Here is a 19570-nt window from a genome sequence, read left to right as displayed (position 1 = left end):
TGGGGACTTAGGCACGGGCATTGGGATCTTGAACTTGGTCTTGATGAGCATAAGCATTGGGGTCTCGAGCTCAAGTGTAGGGGACCAAGCATGGGCATTGGCCTAAGTTCACCAAGACCATGTTTGGGCATCAGGGACTCAGGCACGAACATCGGGTTTGTGGGCCTTGGCCTTGATGGACCTAGGCTTTAGTGCGGGATATTTGGGTTAGCATGCTTGGCTAGCCCTTGATGGACTCAGACTCCAGCTCAAGCATGGGATTCACAACATGGGTTTTGGGGTCTTGAGCCTAGTTTTTGTGGACTTGGCCTAGCCTCCATGGAATGACAAGGAAGTTATGGGAACTTGGCCTTGGCCTTTGTGGACTAAGGTTGGGACATCGAGCAATGGTACCGAGGTCCTAGGCCTAATCTTTGTGGACCTAGGATTGGCGCCAAGGTCATAGCACGGGTGTCGATGTCTTGAGCCCACCTATATTGACCCAAGCTTGGGCACTAGGATTTCGGGCCCTACCTCTTTGGATCCAGGCTTGATCTAAATGAACCCTAGCGGACCTGGCTGAGCCTCTAGGCCTTGGTCTTGCTAAAGGGTTCAAGAACGAGCATTGAGTTCTCATGCCTAAGTACAGAGTTTAACTTCAAGTGTCGATATTTAATTATATATTGAAAAAAGTTTTCTAATTCTTTTTAAGAAAAAAATCTTTTTTTTTTTAAAATTTAAGTATAAGGTTTCGGTGACTTATTTTTTAAGTGATCCAAATGGCCAAAAACATTATTTTTGAAATATATTTTTGACAAAATAAATGAGGCCTAAATGTAGCTCGATCGTCCTAGATTTAAGCTCACAAGATTATTTTAAATCAGAAGGCCGGCTCGAACCCGAATCAATATAATAATAAAATATCAACTCTCTCCGAAAACCAATTCCGCGTCGAACCACGATGAAACGAGCAACTTCTCTATTATAAAATCAAAATACATATTTATTATGCCCTAGACAGTCTGTCAGATCAACTCGAACCCCCCCAAAAAAATTCCTTCCATTTTCTTCTCTTTCTTTCACCCCTGTGGCAAAAGTACAATGCCGAAGAAGCCAAGGGCATGATGAAGAAGGGTGTGCGACAAAGTTGGGGCAACCTTTCAAACGAAGAAGAGAAGGTGAAATTCCCAAGGCCAGAGCTTTGCAATCACGCCGCCATCTCCGGACCTCTCATCGCCATTTGTCACCGCTGTGGAATCATCGAATGAGCTCAACGCCTGGGCGACACGGCCAAGGACTCTGCCGATATGCCCCGACGGCATCGTCCTGTCCGTCGGATTATTTTACTTTTTATCCCAAAAATTGTCCACTTTTCCCAATCGACTTTTGGTTTATTCAATCGAGACACTATACTTACCTAAAATTTTACAATCGAGTGCTTCGACCGGCCATTTTGATCAACTTGAGCTGACATGGCTATCGAATCGTGACCCGGTGTGAAGAATTGTGCCTTCATAGGCAAGCCGTCGTAAAACAAAAAAAATGGTAGCAAGGCAGGCCACTGTGAAATTTCTTTTCTATAGACAAGTCATCATGGAAAAATGTTCTCTATACCTCATCATCTGATGGGGTCTGATGGGCGGCTAGTTGGAATTAGTTGAACGGTAGGTTTATACAGCTTTGATAAGATAAATTCGATATTCGATCATTTAATTGGGAAACGTATGTAAATTCAAGGACTAAAAATAATATTTTCAGGAAGATTAGAAATTCCCATTGGAAAACCGCGTGAACGCAAGAGAAGCCGTTCTCGATTCTCCCGAGAAAACATGTGAAAATTAGAAAAAAGGGAATAATAAAAAGGTAAAAGAGCATTGGGGACTTCACTAACGTACAGGGGCAAGATAAGATGCTAGTTACGATCATTCTCCTTAAAATAATGGAGCAAAATCGTCACCGACCATCTTTGGCATCCGCTTCGACAACCCTGCTGTCAAATGCATCTCCACTTGGGACTCTCATAACTTCATCTTTAGAGTGAGACTCTATCTATCTCTTTAGTCTGATTTGATGTTATACTTCTATAGGAAAAAAGTTTATTGTATTGATATCAATTAAATCATAAATATTTCAATTGACATCAATTTAGTCATAACTTTTTCTACATTAATATCAATTGAGTCAATTCGGCTAATTTATATTAGAAATTGTGACCTCAACATCGGCAGCTGTCCGACGCTGATATGGACAAATTTTATAATTTTTAAAGTCATTTTAGAAATTTTAATTGTTTTTTTTTTCTCTTTTCTCTTTTCTTTCCTTTTTTCTTTTTCCTTACTCTTTGGCCGGCCATAGGCGAGTTGAGCCCTCACCCAGATCCAAGTGAGGGCTGAAACTAGAGGTGTGCATGGTTCGGACGGGCGGTTCCCAACCTAGAATCGGGAACCGCCCGCTAAGGACCGGTTTCGAAAAATTGGAACCAGGATTCACCCGTTTGTTGCTTGGATCCACCTGGGAACCGGACTGCCGGTCTGATCCGGTTCCTGGGTGAATCCATGGAATTGATCTTGACTCGAAACAATTTTGGTTTTCAACATAGAACGATTACGTGACATCAAAACAAGTCAAAGAAAGAAAAACCAAATTTAAGTACGTGGAGATGTAGACGGTAGGAGAAGTAAACACAACGAATTTACACAGAAATGCAGAAAGCAGAGTGTCGCTGCAATTTAATGGTGAGAACACTCTAAAATAAACAATACAGTCAATACCACATAAGTCACAACCCGACACTACCTACTAAAATAATCCCTATCTCAGACAAAAAAAAACTGTAACATTATGTATATAATCCATCCACCTTCATTAACATGTACCAAAAGGGTAATTCCAATTCCTTCACTTAAATGCAAATCATCATCAGCTAGGAGTTCGAATTCACTACAACAATACAGAAACCACACTCCATTTCGGGTAAACATCAAAGGTGAAAGCATGTGCAATTGCATAAAATTCAACATTGCGAGCAGAAGCCTAGACTTCAACCACCAGAAAACATTCCATTTTCCACATTCCAAATTCAAAGACACGCATGACCACAGGCAATAGAAGCTCCAAAATCAAGCATTTCGGAAACAAGCGGTTCCCACCTACGATTCCAACAAGAATCAAGAATTGCACATCATGGGTGGGGAGAAAAGAAAGAACTTTCGCAGCAAGCGAGAACCTGCAAAATAGGGTTGAGGCGATCGCAGCAGAACCGCTCCACCTCCAGAATCGCATTTGTGCCTCTGCTCTCACTCCAAATAGCACCTCGACACACCTCCTTCACCCAAAAAAAAAAAAACCCATTTGAGAATTCGATCTAGGACGCAAGATAGAACCAAGGAAATTAGGCTCCGCGAGAGAGAGAGAGAGAGATTATAGGAAGTAGTTGTAGGCCCCGACGGTGAGGAAGTGGTCGAAGGTAGCGAGAGAGATTATAGGAAGTAGTCGTAGGCACCAATGTGAGGAAGTGGTCGTAGGCGCGACCGGTTCGGGATCTGCGGCGTTGGTCGTTGCGGTTTTAGGGGCTGCAACGGCGTCGGATTGCTGGCGGAAGGGGTTTGGAGCGAGGGGGCGGACAGCAGCCGTGACGGCGTTGATACTCAGGGAGGAATCGAAATGGTGATAGGATTAGGAGGAACCGAGGAAGAGAGAGAGAGAGAGAGAGAAGACGAAGGGAATGAGAAGAGATCTAGGGTTTCTTTTAGTAATTTTTTTAAATATTAAAAAGTTCTGGTCTAGTCTTGGTGGGTGGGTGGGCGGGCGGGTAGATCCGCCCATGGAACCGGGAACCGGACCGGTACCCACCGGTTCCCATAAATTGGAACCGGAACTGGACCGGTTTCCTCAAGAATAGCCGGTTCCGGGCGGTTCGGGCTGTTCCCGGGTATTTTGCATACCCCTAGCTGAAACCCTCGCCTAAAATTTGTCAACGTCAACGTCGGTTGTGCCATGTATGATCGCTGGCGTCTTCATTAGCAATTTTCGATCTACATTGATTGGATGAATTCAATTAGTACCAATGTGAAAATGTTTATGATTAAATTGATCCAATTGAAAAATTCATGACTAAATTGGTATAAATATAATAGATTTAAGATTTTTTTGATACTTTTCCTTACTTTGATGTATGTCGCATTTCTTTTGATCTCTAGTCCATGGCGATTTTAAAAAATGGGCAACTTTTGAAAGAACAGGTTTCCGAATCTTAGCAACCTCGAATTGAAGTACGATTCCTGGGTCGTAGTTGAATTCGTCATAGGTGCTGTAAAATTCTAAAACTTTGGATGTGATGTGATCGATTCAGCAATAGTGAATTTACGCTGTAATTGTAGTACCATAAAATATCCGCAAACAAATGGGAGTTCTTACTCTCTACACCGTTCACAGACTCTTACATAGCCATGGGCTTCTTGAAGAATGGCCAGATGGTTGGCTCGAGCGCCATGGTCAGGTGGGTCTCGTCGGGCGTGTTCGTGATGAAGTAGTACGAATTGGACGACAAGACTCCAGCCCAGGTCAAGCCTAAACAGGGTTCCTTCACCTTGAACTTGTCCATGATCGGGTTGCAGTCGAACCGTAACTACATGCGGTTCCAGCTGATCACGGCCCAGCCCGAGTCAAAGCTGATTTAGGCCCCGTTTGGTTCAGTATTCCCAAGGGGCTTTTAGCTCCGAAAGCCCATTGGAAAAAAATTTAGGTGTTTGGTTCAGTAGTTGGAGGTGTCATTGGCCAAATGCTGGCCTTTAAAATGCCGAAAGCTCAAAGCAGGTGGGGACTTGCTTTGGGCTTTCAGCATTTCGGAAATGCAAGTCCACCTCTACTATTCATCCGTTGATTCTTTTTTTTTTTAACCGATCATCTTCCCCACACCCCAACCGCCGTTGATTGGCGGCGGAGTTTCATCAGATTTTATTTTTATTTTTTAAAAAAATAATAAAAACCCTTTGCAAATGTTGGGTTCACCTTTTTTTGTTGTTGCCATTTTTATCTTTTGATAATCAATAGCCCAACTTTTTATCAATACACTAGAATGATAATTAATTAACGAAGATGATTAATACTACAATAATTAAAAAAATTATTCAAAGTTGAAAACAAACCTAAAAGAATCCTAGGCCAAAAGTTGAGCTTTGCATCTAATCTATAATCAAATTCTTTTAATATAATTTTAAATAAATTTACTAATATATATCTTTTACATTACTCTCAACATGAAAATGTAAAAGATTATATAGTCATTGTTTCTTTTTTGTAATTTTAAAAATACTAAAACTAAAAAACTTAATTTGGTCACACTAAATGATTTTTCAAATATGTTTACCAAATAGTCTTGCATTTTCCTAAAGTACTTTTCAGTTATAGTTTACCAAACAGTCTAGCATTTCGGAAAACCCCCTTACCTCAAAGGTATTTGCATTCTTTCAAGGACATTTCCCCAAAACCGAACCAAACATGCACTTATGCGGTTTGGCCACCCAGATTCATGCTAGGGTCGGATTATCGGCTGGTCTAGCACCGGGACAAGACAGCGGTCTCCGTGAACTTTGCCTCGGGTCAGCGCTACCGCTCTCTTGCTATTCTTAGCTCTTTCTTGTTCCTTTTCCACGAGAAGATACGAATTCGGGATTGCGAGAGTATTTTAATGAGATACTCGAACACTCAAAAAGGTATGTGTTCGTAAGTGAGCAGGAAAGTGGGAGAATAACTGAATTTGAATCACGGGATGTCACATTCTTAGTGGATGAATTTCTAAGAAGGGCGAAATAGGGAAGATTACTTCCTATTTGAAACCTTGGATTAAGATTATGATATTAATGGAGTTCATCCAAGTGGGAGTAATATAAGATGTGATGAATTGAATTCAACTCATTCTCAATTGCAACCACACGATGTGGACATCATCATTACCTAATCCAAGTGGGAGCATAATGGGGAATGATGTGCTAAGTGTACAATCTCTCATACGGTGAACAAGTCGCCAAAGTATTCCCCGTCGATGTTTTGACATTGAAAGGAAACTTTTATGGTTGCTCCATAAGATGAGGATGAGCCAAGAAATATTAATGAGGCTCTAAATTGCCCTAGTAAGGAGAAATGGATTTATGCAATGAAAAGAGGAAAATGGAGTCAATGAAATCAAACCAAGTACAAAGGAGCTTTTTGATCTTCCAAAAAAGGACGCAAAGCCATTGGGAACAAGTGAGTTCTCAAAAAGAAAAGCGAAAGGCTGATGGCTCGATTGAAGGCATAAGGCTCGCCTTGTGGCGAAGGGTATAATCAATAGGAAGAATTGATTATGAAGATATTTTCTCCTATAGTAAGATTTGCCTTGATTCGCATAGTTCGGCAATAGTGTTTAGTATGGATCTTGAGTTACATCAAATGGATGTAAAGACTGCTTTCCTCAATGGAGAATAGAGGATGAAATATATATGGAACAACCTGTTGGTTTCATAGTGAAAGGCCAAGAAGAAAAGGTATGTCGACTTTGGGGGTCGATATATGGCCTTAACGTCGTCAAGACAAGGATATATACGTTTTCATAATGCCATAATGGCATATGACTTTACAATGATAGATGAGGATCATTGTGTATATATCAAAAAAGATCAAGGATCAATTTGTGATCATATCATTTACGACAATGGATTACATCTTGAGTCAAGACTTCTGTTGGTCTCTTAGACATTGATCAAATGCTGTTTATCTACGCAAAAACCTAATTTAACCTCGGCAAGGTAGGATCACGGGATTGTCTTAGGAGGGTTTTACGTTTCTTTGTCCCCACTTTTCACCTATAACTTTTCACTCAATTTCACAATAATGCAAGCAAGAGCAACCAAAAGTCAATTTACAGAATTGGAATAGAAGTGAATGAGTTTGCAAAATAATCGGGGCCAGGGTCATAGAGATTTTTATGGGACAAAACAAATTCGACAAAATTACAACTTCGATCACTAAATTAATGCGATGACATCGAATTAGATTGTCCAAGGTTAGTCTTAGAACGAAACGGAAAAATAATGGATTTAATTTTTGTTTGATGGGTTTCATGTGGTAGGTGGGTTAGTGCCAGGCATTTTGGGTAGATATTTGATAACTTCTCCATTTTTTCCAGAGACATAACCATTTTGGTAGACATTAAAACAAAGATGAAGAGGAAGTGATGAAAGGAGGAAGCAAATGAAAAAGAAAAAAGAAAAGAAAAGATAAGAATATGGTTTGATAATATGCACAGACTGCATAAAGTTTGAGTTTTTACATAAAATATTATAATGCATGCAAGTACTTGTTTGGAATAAGAACAGTTTCTTCCGTTTTCAAACATAAACAAAAGAGAGGAAGAGAGGCTACAACGAAATTAGATTATAGACGTGAAAATTTTGGATTAAATTGCTTAAATCCTTTATTGTTAAATTTTGAATGAGTCATTACACAAGATTAAAATATTTATTATATATTCAATATTTAATTAAAATGTGGATAGTTTGATGTTTCAACTGCTCCATAATTGTTACTTTATTGCTAACTTTTTTTCTCAATATTTTTTCTTTTTTCTTTTTATTTTTTAATGGAAATGGGTCTAGCACCAACTATAAAAAACTGATTAAATGTATACATGTGTCGAAGTGTACGTTTTATGCACACGTTGACTATTGATGGGTCCATTGCCTGTTTCTTGCTCGAGCATTATCATGGCATGTGGGATGCCAAACCCTTTTTAATGGGAAAATTTGAAGAAGGATTTGACTTGAGATACATGAAACCACTGTACATATTTACCTATATACAGAAAATTAATCACACTGAAAATAATAAGCTAGAGGGTGGTTCAAAGGAGTCTAATTTATGGAAAAAAAAATTCAGGATGTCTTTGGCCCGCGTCCTCTTCTCTTTTCACCCAATCAATCATATAGTACAAAATATTGAGTGGAGAGCGACAATATAACTTGTGTATGCATAAATAAAGGAAGTGGTCATATTAAAACCCTAAAATATCACTGCTAATGTAGATATTTCGTTATGTGATTTTCCTCACATATAATAAAGTTCGGCCGATAATGTCTTGATCCTTTACGGGCACTTTTAAGTACCTCTCAATGTCAAGGGGGGCAGGTAAGCGTTACATTGGCGGAGGAGTTGAAGTGTGCCATTCCTTGTCACACATACTGATCTTTGCCGTTTGGACGGAAAGAAATAGAATACGAAAAATTGCCCCCAGTTGACCCAATGTGGACGCTGACATTTTACTTATAGTTATCAAAAAGCAATCTCAGGACTGTCCGGTTAATCTCAAATTCGAAAGGGTCTTTTCTTTAATTTTTTATTTTACCTGAATAAGTTTGAAAAAGTCTTTTGAGGCAAAATGATTTGAGAGTCGCCATCATTTTTACCTCAATTGGGTCGAGGTACATGCATATCTTAAATAATAATAATAATAAGAGTTGCCATCATTGTTTCAACTTTCTTTTCTATGATCTAGACGCTAAGTGCTAGATCAAGCTCTTTCTAACATGGGGTTATTCGGCATGCAAATTGCGGGGCAGGCCAAACCACGACTGAGAGCAGGCGCTATACCGGCCTGAGGAGGAGCCATGGGATCCTGAACATCTTGGGATGGAGCATCTTGATGATCGCTGGGATAATCGTTGCTCGTCACTGCAAGCAGTACGACCCGATGTGGTTCTACGTGCACGCCGCAGTTCAGTCCTCGGCCTTCGTTTTGGGTTTGCTGGGAATCATCTGCGGGTTCGTGTTGGAAAACAAGATCAGTGCCAGCAGCGTCTCCACCCACAAGGGCCTGGGAATCTTCATCCTTTTTCTTGGCTGCCTCCAGGTGAATCTCTCTCTCTCTCTCTCTCTCACACACACACACACACACACACACACAAAATTCAGTTTCTTTATCAAGTTCAAAGCATGCACATACAACATTAGATTTCCATATGTAGATAATTTCTTTGGACACATGAATAAGGGAAAAAGATGGGAGACAGACATACCTTCACTAGCCATGCTGCAATGCTTCTTCTACACGTTGTTATGTATTGGAAGAATGATTTACCTAATATTATCTACAGTGTTTCCCCTCTTGATCTCATTTTCTATCGTGTATATTTGCCGTCTTTCTTAGTTAATAAGAATTTATGTCTTCTTCTATTTTTTGTGTGAATTTGGCAGGTGATGGCAATTTGGGTTCGACCGAGGAAGGGATTGAAGGTGCGAGAATACTGGAATTGGTATCACCAAAATGTGGGGCGGGTTTTGATCATTTTTGCGATCGCGAATGTTTTCTATGGAATTCATTTAGGCGAAGAGGGGAAGAAGTGGAATCTTGCTTATGGAATTAGTATTGGCGTTCTATCTGTAATTCTCATTGTTCTGGAGATACCAAAGTTTAGGAAGTGATGACACTTTTTTACCCCTTTTGCATGCACTTGTTTCCACAGAGAATATGTTTGAGGGTCCGTGGAGTTTGAACTTTCTCCTTGTAATTTAAACTTGTTTGTTTTATAATTTATGGCTTCGTTCAATTATGAAAAATGTTTTTCAAAAAGTCATTTTCCAAGAAAATGATAATATTGTTCGATATTCGGCTAAAATATGAAATTAAAATGGAAAATATTTTCTACCATTCTATATCTAATTTGATTTTCGTCCATATATTTCTCATGATCATTTTTTGTTTTTACTTTTTTATTCTGTTCTTTTTTTATTATTTAAAAATTTGATTTTGATTTTGATTTTGATTTTTTTTATTTCCTTTTCTTTTCCTCAACCGGTCACTGAACATGGCAATGGCCGGTGAGCTCCGTTTGATGGGGCCCGAGCATCACCGATCTGTGAGGTGTGAGCCTCGACACCTCTTGGTGACGCTTGAGCGTCATTGATCTAACGAGGCTCGAGCCTCACGGCCTCTAGCAACCATGAGGCTCATCGATTTGGCTTGAGCCTTGTGGTCTCCTAGCGATGCTTGGGCATTGTCGATTTGCGAGGTCTAAGCATTGCTGCCTCCAATTTGCAAGGCGTGAGCCTCACCACCTCTTGGTGGTGCGAGCATCATTATATGCAAGGCTCAAGACTAGTTGTCCTCTAGCAATGCTCGAGCTCACCAGTGGCTGATCGCTGGCCTTTGCTGTGGCAGGCAACCGGGTGAAGAAAAAAAAGAAAAAGAAGGTATAAAAATCAATTTTTGAAAAAAAAAAAAAGAAAAATAAAAGGAAAATGTATTTGGTCAAAGAAAGTGAGGTGAAAGAAGATATGGAAAATGTTTTCTTGAAAAGTGGAAAATATTTTTCCCTATTTTAGAAGACTTTTTTCCATTGATAGAAAATGTTTTCCCTGATGAGTTCATTTTTCATGAGATGAACACTGAAAAATTCGAAAAACGTTTTTTTGAAAGTTACTTTCCATGAAACAAACGGAGTCTATATGTTGCTCATTTTCTTGAAAGCTGTTTTTTTGGAGACTCATGAGTATGTTTGCAACTAGCAATATAGTAATTAGGGTGATTTTTATTTACTTTTGTTTTTCATTGAATAAGATCTTGTTTGGTTATGTTTATTTTTCCTAACATTTACAAATAGTAAAGTCTCTTGTTATTAGTTTATATAAGAGTTTCTTGATAAAAAATATAATGTTTGTTTATGCCAGATAATAAATGTTTATCTAATATCATTTTCACTCAACAATATCTGTTTGCTAAATGCCAATTATACTTTCCATTTGTTCTATTAGTCCATGACGTCTTTCATTCATAAGCTATGATAAATATCAATTTGTTAGAAGTAACAAAAGTAGCACGTTTATCAGATGTAAGAAGATATCCAATTATTGAAATAGAAACCGGAATATCAAAAAAGTCAATACTTCTTAAGACATGATATGAGAGGAGTAACTTTTTATGATGAAGATATGCAACTGTCGTGAGTAATTGATCCCTCACAAAAATTTCAAAAGCACTAAAAGCTCACATCAAAGTTTTGGGGCGAAGAAGAAGGTATAAGTTCTTGCATAAAAGAGATCTACAATCGTTTTTTCGCTATTAATCTAAAATTATATATATATATCTTCTTTTTCTTTCAAGATAATAGATTATATTAAGTTTTGTTTTCAAATAATTCATAATATCGTTAACTATGCAAATGGTGTTTTCATGTTAAAAACTATTTTTTTTTTTAATAGAGAAATGGGTCACGTAACCAAACGGCCTCCAGGTTACTCCACAATTCGATGAGAGATGGTTGGCATTCGATGCCTATGAACTACATTGTTCTTAAAGGACATCCTTTTCTGAGTAGTTCCAGGACCGTGAAAATCCAAAAAAATAGATAAGTTACTGAAAATTCAAGATGAGAACCCCTATGTAGGAAGGAAAAAAAAATGAAATTTTACTTTTTGTCCCTGATATCGCGGGCTTTCCCCAATCGACCCTTTGAACCTCTAGGTTTATTCAATCGAGTCATTGATCTTGCCTAAATTTTTGAAATCGAGTCCTTCTACAACCCATCTTGAACAACTCAAGCTGACCTGGCTGTCGAATCGTGACATGGTGCAAAAAATTGGGCCTTGATAGACAAGATGTCGTAAAAAATGGCAGTACCTTTTGCCTCATAAGGCAAGCCACCGTGAAATTTCTATGCCTCATCTTCTGACTTGGTTTGATGGTTAGATTAGCTGGAAGGAGATAAGGATTGGTGTCGGAAGGACTTAATTGGTAAATTCATACAGGTTCGAGGGCTTGGTAAGATAAAATTCGAAGTTTCATCTTTTGATTGGGAAACGTGCCTAAGTTCGAGGACTAGAAGTTAGATATTCACGAAAATAAAATATTCCCATTACAAAGCCGTGTGAATACAAGAAAATCCGGTCTTGATTTTCCCGGGAAAATAAGAAAAAAGGGGATAATAATAAAGTAAAGAGTAATGGGGACTTCAATAATGTACAGGGGCAAGACAACATGTTAGTTACAATCATTCTCCTTAAAATAATGGAGCAACATCGTCACCTTCCTCGGGCGAGTTCACATATATTAATGTCACACTTTCTCCATTACTTTCCACCCTCCAGAGAGAGAGAAAAGAGCGAGCAAGAGAGAGCGAGAGAAGGAGAGAGATGAAGGTGTCTTCGTCGTTAGTCATCGTCCTCGTCTCTCTCTGCGGCCTCGCGGCATCTGTATGGTCGCAGTCGTCGTCGCTGGATTCGTGCAGCTCCAACCTGAACGTCGATGGCCTCCCCTTCAACACGACTTCTCTCGCCTGCATCTCCGCTTGGGCATCTGAGAACTTCATCCTCAGAGTAAGACTGTCTCTTCAATCTGATTCAATATTGTACTTTGATGTATGTCGCGTTTCTTCGATCTATAGACTATGGCGATTTTTGAAATCTGGGAACCTTGAGAGAACCGGTTCCGGATCTTACCAACCCCGAATCGAAGTGACGATTCACAGGTCATTCTTTATATGGTAGTTGAATTCATTGTAGGTGCTGTAACAATCTAAAACTTTGGATATGTGATGTGATCGATTGAGCATTAGTGAATTTACACTGTAATTGCAGTACCAGCAAACATCCGCAAACACATGGAGCTTCGTCCTCTCCACGCCCACCGCCAACTCCTACATAGGCATGGGCTTCTCGAGCAAACCGCAGATGGTTGGGGCGAGCGCGGTGGTTGGTTGGTTCTCGTCAAGCGGCAGCGGCACGGTGAAGCAGTACGCGCTGGATGCCCAGACTCCATCCCAGGTCAAGCCCGACCAGGGTTCCCTGACCATCGTGGCGAGCTCGTCCATGATCGTGTCGCAGTCGAACCGCACCTACATGGCGTTCCAGCTAAACACGGCCCAGCCTGAGTCGAACCTGATTTACGCGGTCGGGCCGTCCGGATTCACGCCGGGGTCGACGTATCAGCTGATGCAGCACCAGGACATGACAGTGACCTCCGTGAACTTTGTCTCGGGTCAGTGCAACTGCTCTCTTGCTATTCTTATCTCTTTTTTGCTCCTTTTCCATGAGAAGATAGGATTACGGGATTGCTTAGAACAATGGATTACATCGAGTCAAGGCTTCTGTTGGTCTCTTAGACATAGATCAAATGCCGTCTGTCTACGCAAAAACCTAATTTAACCTCGAAAAGATAGGATCACGGGATTGTCTTGGGAAGGTTTTTACCCTTCTTTGTCCCCCACTTTTCACTCAGTTTCACCATATTGCAAACATGAGCAACCAAAAGTCAACTTACTAAATGAGAATAGGAGTGGTTGGGTTAGGAATATTATCGGAGACGGGGTCATAGAGATTTTTATAAGACAAAACAAATTCGAAAAAATGACAACCTTCGGTCACTAAATTGATGCGATAATACCAAATGAGTTTGTCCAAGGTTAGACTTAGAACGAAACAAAAAAATAATGGATTTAATATTTGTTTGGTGGGTTCCATGTGGTAGGTGGGCTAGTGCGTTTCCAGGCGTTTTGGGTAGATATTTGATGACTTCTCCACTTTCTTTTAGGTTGAATAAGATAGATGCAGAGACGTAACCAATTTGGTAGAAATCAAAAGAAAGGTGAAGAGGAAGTTAGGAAAGGAGGAAGAAAGTGACAAACAAGAGAGAGAAGAATATAGTTTTATAATGTGCACAGTCTGCATAAAATTTGAGTTCTTACATAGAATATTGCAATACATGCAAGTACTTGTTTGAAATAAGAATAGTTTCTTCCCTTTTAAAACATAAAATAAAGAGAGGAAGAGAGGCTACAACGTGATTAGATTATAGACATGAAAATCTTGGATTAAATTGGTCAAATCCTTTATTTACAATTTTGAATGAGTCATTACACAAGATTAAATTATTAATTATATATTCATTATTCAACTAAAAATGTTGACCGACCAAAAAAAATAAAAGCTAAAAATGTTGGTAGTTTGATGTTTCAACTGCTTTATGATTGTTACTTTATTGCTTACTCTTTTTTCTCAATACTTTTTTTTTTCTTTTTATTTTTTTATGGAAATGGGGCTAGCACCAATTATAACCAACTAAATAAATCAATGAATGTGTTGAAGTGTACGTTTTACGCACACGTTGAGTATTGTTGGGCCCATTGCCTTTTTCTAGCTTTCGCATCATCATGGTGTGTGGGATGCCAACCCTTTCTTGCTGGACTCCATATGGGAAAAATTGAAAAAGGATGTGACTTAATTTACATAAAACCACTATAAATATTCACCCATATACATAAAATTAATCACACTGAAGGTAATAAGCTGGAAGATGGTTCTAAGGAGTCTAATTTAGGAAAAAATGTCAGGATTTCTTCAGCCTGCGTCCCCTTCTCTTTTCACCTAATCAATCATAGAGTACAAAATATTGAGTGGAGATCAACAACATAACTTGTGTATACATAAACGAAGGAAGTGGTCATACTAAAACACTGAAACATCACTGCTGATGTGGGTCATACGTTATGTGATTTTCTTGCCTTGATCCTTCAGAAGCACTTAAGTACCTCTCAATGTCAAGGGGGCAGGTAAGTGTCACGTCGGTGCAGAGAAGTTGAAGCGTGCCATTCCTTATCAAGTATACTGATCTTCGCCGTTTGGACGGAAAGAAATAGAATATGAAAAATTGCCCCAAGTTGACCCAATGTGGATGCTGACATTTTTCTGATAGTCATCAAGAAGCAATCTCAGGGCTCTCCAGTTAATCCCAAATTCGAAACGGTCTTTTGTTCAGTTCTTTATTTTACTTTGAATGAGAGTTTGAAAAGGTCTTTGAGGCAAAATGACGTGAGAGTTGCCATCATTGTTACCTCAGTTGGGTCCAGGTACATGCATATCTTAAATAATAATATTAAGAAGAAGGGAGAAGAAAAATTGCCATCATTGTTTCAACTTTCTTTTCTACGATCTAGATGTTAAGTGATAGATGAAGGTCTTTCTAATATGGGGTTTCTGGCATGCAAATTACGGAACAGGCCAAACCACGACTGAGGGCACTCCCTATACCAGACTGAGGAGGAGCCATGGGATCCTGAACATGCTGGCATGGAGCATCTTGATGATCATTGGGATAATCGTGGCTCGTCACGGCCAGCAGTACGACCCGATGTGGTTCTACGTGCACGCCGCCGTTCAATCCTCGGCTTTCGTTCTGGGTTTGGTGGGAATCATTTGCGGCTTCGTGTTGGAAAACAAGATCAGTGCCAGCAATGTCTCCACCCACAAGGGTTTGGGAATCTTCATTCTTGTTCTTGGCTGCCTCCAGGTAATCTCTCTCTCTCTCTCTCTCTCTCTCTCTCTCTCTCAATTCAGTTTTTTTGCCAAGTTCGAGGCATGCACATACAACATTAGATTACCATTATGCATATATAAATTTCTTTGGACCCTTGCAATGCTTCTTCTACACATTATTATGTATTGGCAGAATGATTTACCTAATATTATATACACTATTTCCCCTTTCGATCTCATTTTCTATCTTATATAGTTGTGGTCTTTCTTATATGTCTTTTTCTATTGTTTATATGAAAATTCGGCAGGTCATGGCAATTTTGGCTCGACCGGGGAAGGGATCAAAATTGCGAGGATATTGGAACTGGTATCACCATAATGTGGGGCGGGTTTTGATTATTTTTGCGATCGCGAATGTTTTCTATGGAATTCATTTAGGCGAAAAGGGGAACAAGTGGAATGTTGGTTATGGAATTACTATTGGTCTTCTATTTGTAATTCTCATTGTTTTGGAGATACAAAAGTTTAGGAAGTGATGACACTTTTTGTACCCCTTTTGTGTGTATTTGTTTCCACAGAGAATAGGTTAAAGGGTCGTGGACTTTGGACTTTCTCCTTGTAATTTAAATTAGTTTGTTTATAATTTATATGTCGCTCAGTTTTCTTGAAAGCCGGTTTTAAGTAGACTCATGAGTGTGATTGCAACTAGCAATATAGTAAATAGGGTGATTTTGTTTTTTCATTGAAGAAGGTCCCGTTTGGTTACGTTTATTTTTGTTTACATTTATAAATAGTAAAGTCAGTTAACTTGTTATTAGTTTATTTAAGTGATTCTTAATAAAAGATATTTAATGTTTGGTTATGCCAAATAATAGATGTTTATCTAATATCATTTTCACTCAACAATATCTATCCTAATCAAATGCAAATTATACTTTCCATTTATTCTATTAGTCCATGACGTCTTTCATTCATAAGCTATGGAGAAAAAGCCAAATAAAGGCATGAAATACCTAATTTTCTCGAATGAGGGTCCGAAATGAATTTTATTTCAAATAATAGTTTGAAGTGGCTATATCAATTAAAAAAAAAGTTTGACCTTTCAGTTGATCAAAGACATTTCCATCCTTTACCTTTTTTGAGTTTTTTTTTCTTTTTCTCTTTCTTTTTCTTTTTACTAGTTTTCCCTTTCTTCTTTGCTGGTGATGCCTAGATAGGATTGGGTGAGGTTGCCCTCGCCGACCATGGGTGAGATTAGTCCTCACCTCGACAAGATGACCCTTGCCCCAAGCGAGGCCGCCCTCGAAAACCATAGATGAGGGCCACCTTTGCCCGCAACTAGCAAGGCCCTAGGTAAGGTGACCTTCACCTAGTTTTGGTGAGGGTCGCTTGGCCCTCGCTAGCGCTTACCAAAAAGAAATAAAATGAAAAGAAAAGAAAAGAGAAAAGAAAAAAGAAGAAATAAAAGAAAAATAATTTAAAATTAAAATTGTCTTTTGATCGGCCGGGAATTCTAGTTAGCTGGTGACTAGCGGGGCTAGGCCCTTACTTGAAACTACCATAGACATTTTAGACTCTTATATGAGACTGACACATCTAATTCGGGTTCTTATTTGATACAAAATTCATTTTAGACTTTTATTTAAAATTTTTCAGCTATGGTATTTATCAATTTGCTAGAACTGACAAAAGTAGCATGTTTCTCAGATGTAAGAAAATCTTAAAAATTAAAAGACAAACTGGAATATTAAAAAAGTTAATAGCTCTAGCTCTTAAGAGTCACTGATGAATAAAAGCAACTGTCATCGAGTTAGTAATTTCATCCCTCACAAAAATTTCAAAAGCACTAAAAGCTCTCATCAAAGAAGAATAAAAGCAACTGTCAAAATGAGTTAACCAGAATCACTTTTTCCAAGATGAAGAATAATTTTCTTTTCCTTTCAAGATAAAGATTATATTAGATTTCGTTTTCAATTAATTCAATAAATCGATACCTATGCAAACAGTGTTTTCATTTTAAAAACTATTTCTTTTTGACAGAGAAATGGGTGTTGTAAACGTAATCAAACGGCCTCCAGGTTACTCCACAATTCGATGAGAGACAGTTGGCATTCAATGGCTATGAATTACATTGTCCTTAAAGGGCATCCTTTTATGAGTAATTCTAGGATTGTGAAAATCCAGAAAATAAATGAGTTACTAAAAATTCAAAATGAACATATCCGGGCGAAAATTGTAAGTTATCAAATTTGTTTTATGTTGCAAGCTTAGATATTCAAATACCTAATTGGATATATTTCTATATTGGATTAATGATGGGGTTTAGATAATGGACATACGGATTGTTTATATGTAAACTAAACTAGTTATTTAATGAGATTCGCACATCTAAGATATATTACCTAAAATGTAAATAGGAGGAATTGTCTATATATATTTGTTTGTTGATATGTTGCTCAGTTCTCTTGAAGGCTTTTTCTAAGTACACTCATAAATATGATTGCAACTAGCAAAATAATGAAATCGTTTAACTTATCTTTTGGTTTATTTAAGCATTTCTTCATAAAAAAATATTAATCTTTGGTTGCCAAATAATAAATGGCTATCTTTTCTTCTTCTTCTTCTTTTCACTAGACTATGTTTATCGTGTCTTAATATCAATTATACTTTTCATTTATTTGATAACTCCATGATATCGTCCATTCATAAGCTATATGTAGTTAAACTAAAAATCAATTAATTAGAACTAACAAAAGTAGCACGTTTATTTCCTTATAAGATTAAAAGAAATACTTTCAATTCAAACTAAAATTATTGTTTATAGACCAGAAGAAAATATTAATTATTAAAAGACAAGCAAAAATTTAATAATGTTAATGACTTTAAGACATGATATATGAGGGGTCGTTGTCCGTGATAAAAATATGCAGTTGTTATAGAATTAGTAATTTGACCCCTCACAAAAACTTTAACGGACCAAAAGCTTTCATCAATATTTTGTGACAAATGAGAAGATGAAACTTCTTACCTATATCTGCAATCATTTTCTATTATTAATCCAACATTAGAAATAGAAAAATTAGAATCGATTTTCGAGAAAAATACCAAAAAAGTCCTAAATCTATTGCATTGGTACCAATTCAGCCCTAAACTTTTCAATTTGACCAATTCGGTTCTAAACCTTTTAATATTGGTACAAATTCAATTCATCTGGCCAATTTTGGCCGGTTGGCGCCGACATGGACGTTGGTTGGTTGCCGGATGCTGACGTGACAATTTTTATGATTTTTAATTATTTATTCGAATTATTTATTAACTTTTTTCTTTTTTTTTCTTTTCTCCCTTCTTCCTCTATTCGCGGTGGTCGGCAAGCCTCCGGTGAGGCTCGTGGCCGGAGGCTCGCCGGCCATTGGGTGAGGGCCATGAAGCCCTCGCTTGTCGCCGGTGAGGGTCGCGGCCCTCACCCGGTGGTCGGCGAGCCTCTAGCCATGAGCCTCACCGCAGGCTCGCCGGCCACCGCTGGAACAGAGGAAGAAGGGAGAAAAAAGAAAAGAAAAAAAAAAAAAAAAAAAAATTAATAAAAAATTCAAAAATCATAAAAATTGCCGCGTCAATATAAACCAAAACCGAAATTGGCCGATGGATTGAATTGGTATCAATATTAAAAGGTTTAGGACTGAATTAGTTCAATTGAAAAGTTTAGGGATTGAATTGGTACCAATGTAATATGTTTAAGACTTTTTTGGTACTTTTCCCATTGATTTTCCATCATGAAGGATAATTTTTTTTTTCTTTCAAGATAATAGATTATGTTGGTTTTGTCTTCAGAGAATTGATAATATCAATGACCATGCAACCGGCGTTGTCGTGTGTTGACAAAAAAAAAAGCATTTTCATGTTAAAAACTATTTTTTCGATAGAAAAATCTTGTAAAAGTAACCAAACAGCCTCCAAGTTACTTCGCAATTCAAATGAGAGGCCGTTGGCAACTTGGCATTGAATAATGGCTATGCACTATACTTTCTTTAATGGACATCCTTTTCTAAGTAATTTCTGGACGGTGAAAATCCAGAAAATGAATGAATTACTGAAAATGCTATATGGACATATCCGAGCGAAAATGGAATGTTGTCAAGTTTTGTTTCATATTGCAAGTTCAAATACTAAGTACCTGACAGGTTGTATTTCTATGTTGGCTCGATAGTGTGGTTGAATGGGCATGCAGATTGTCACATATAACCCAAACTAGCTACTTCTACATCTAAGATTTACTACCTAAAGAGTAAATAGTCGGGAAATTGTCTTTATATAA

At 38.2% G+C, this 19570-nt stretch overlaps 2 protein-coding genes across 2 annotated transcripts; both read left to right on the top strand.

Moving 5' to 3' along the window:
* Positions 1-4181: 4181 nt before the first annotated feature.
* Positions 4182-9435, top strand: LOC104416282 (cytochrome b561 and DOMON domain-containing protein At3g07570-like). Its single transcript, XM_010027691.1, has 5 exons — positions 4182-4220; positions 4359-4507; positions 8135-8142; positions 8574-8863; positions 9208-9435. Exons 1-5 carry the CDS (start codon positions 4182-4184, stop codon positions 9433-9435), a joined length of 714 nt encoding a protein of 237 aa, XP_010025993.1.
* A 2618-nt stretch (positions 9436-12053) lies between these two features.
* Positions 12054-15948, top strand: LOC104456455 (cytochrome b561 and DOMON domain-containing protein At3g07570). The gene is made up of 4 exons (XM_010071253.3): positions 12054-12324; positions 12586-12985; positions 15003-15292; positions 15567-15948. The coding sequence occupies exons 1-4, from the start codon at positions 12142-12144 to the stop codon at positions 15792-15794; spliced, it is 1101 nt and encodes a 366-aa protein (XP_010069555.2). The 5' UTR covers positions 12054-12141; the 3' UTR covers positions 15795-15948.
* Positions 15949-19570: the final 3622 nt, after the last annotated feature.

Source organism: Eucalyptus grandis, chromosome 8 (assembly GCF_016545825.1).
Source record: "Eucalyptus grandis isolate ANBG69807.140 chromosome 8, ASM1654582v1, whole genome shotgun sequence".
Taxonomy (NCBI): Eukaryota; Viridiplantae; Streptophyta; class Magnoliopsida; order Myrtales; family Myrtaceae; genus Eucalyptus; species Eucalyptus grandis.
The sequence above is the reverse complement of the archived record's forward strand: the minus strand, read 5'-3'. Positions and strand labels throughout refer to the sequence as shown.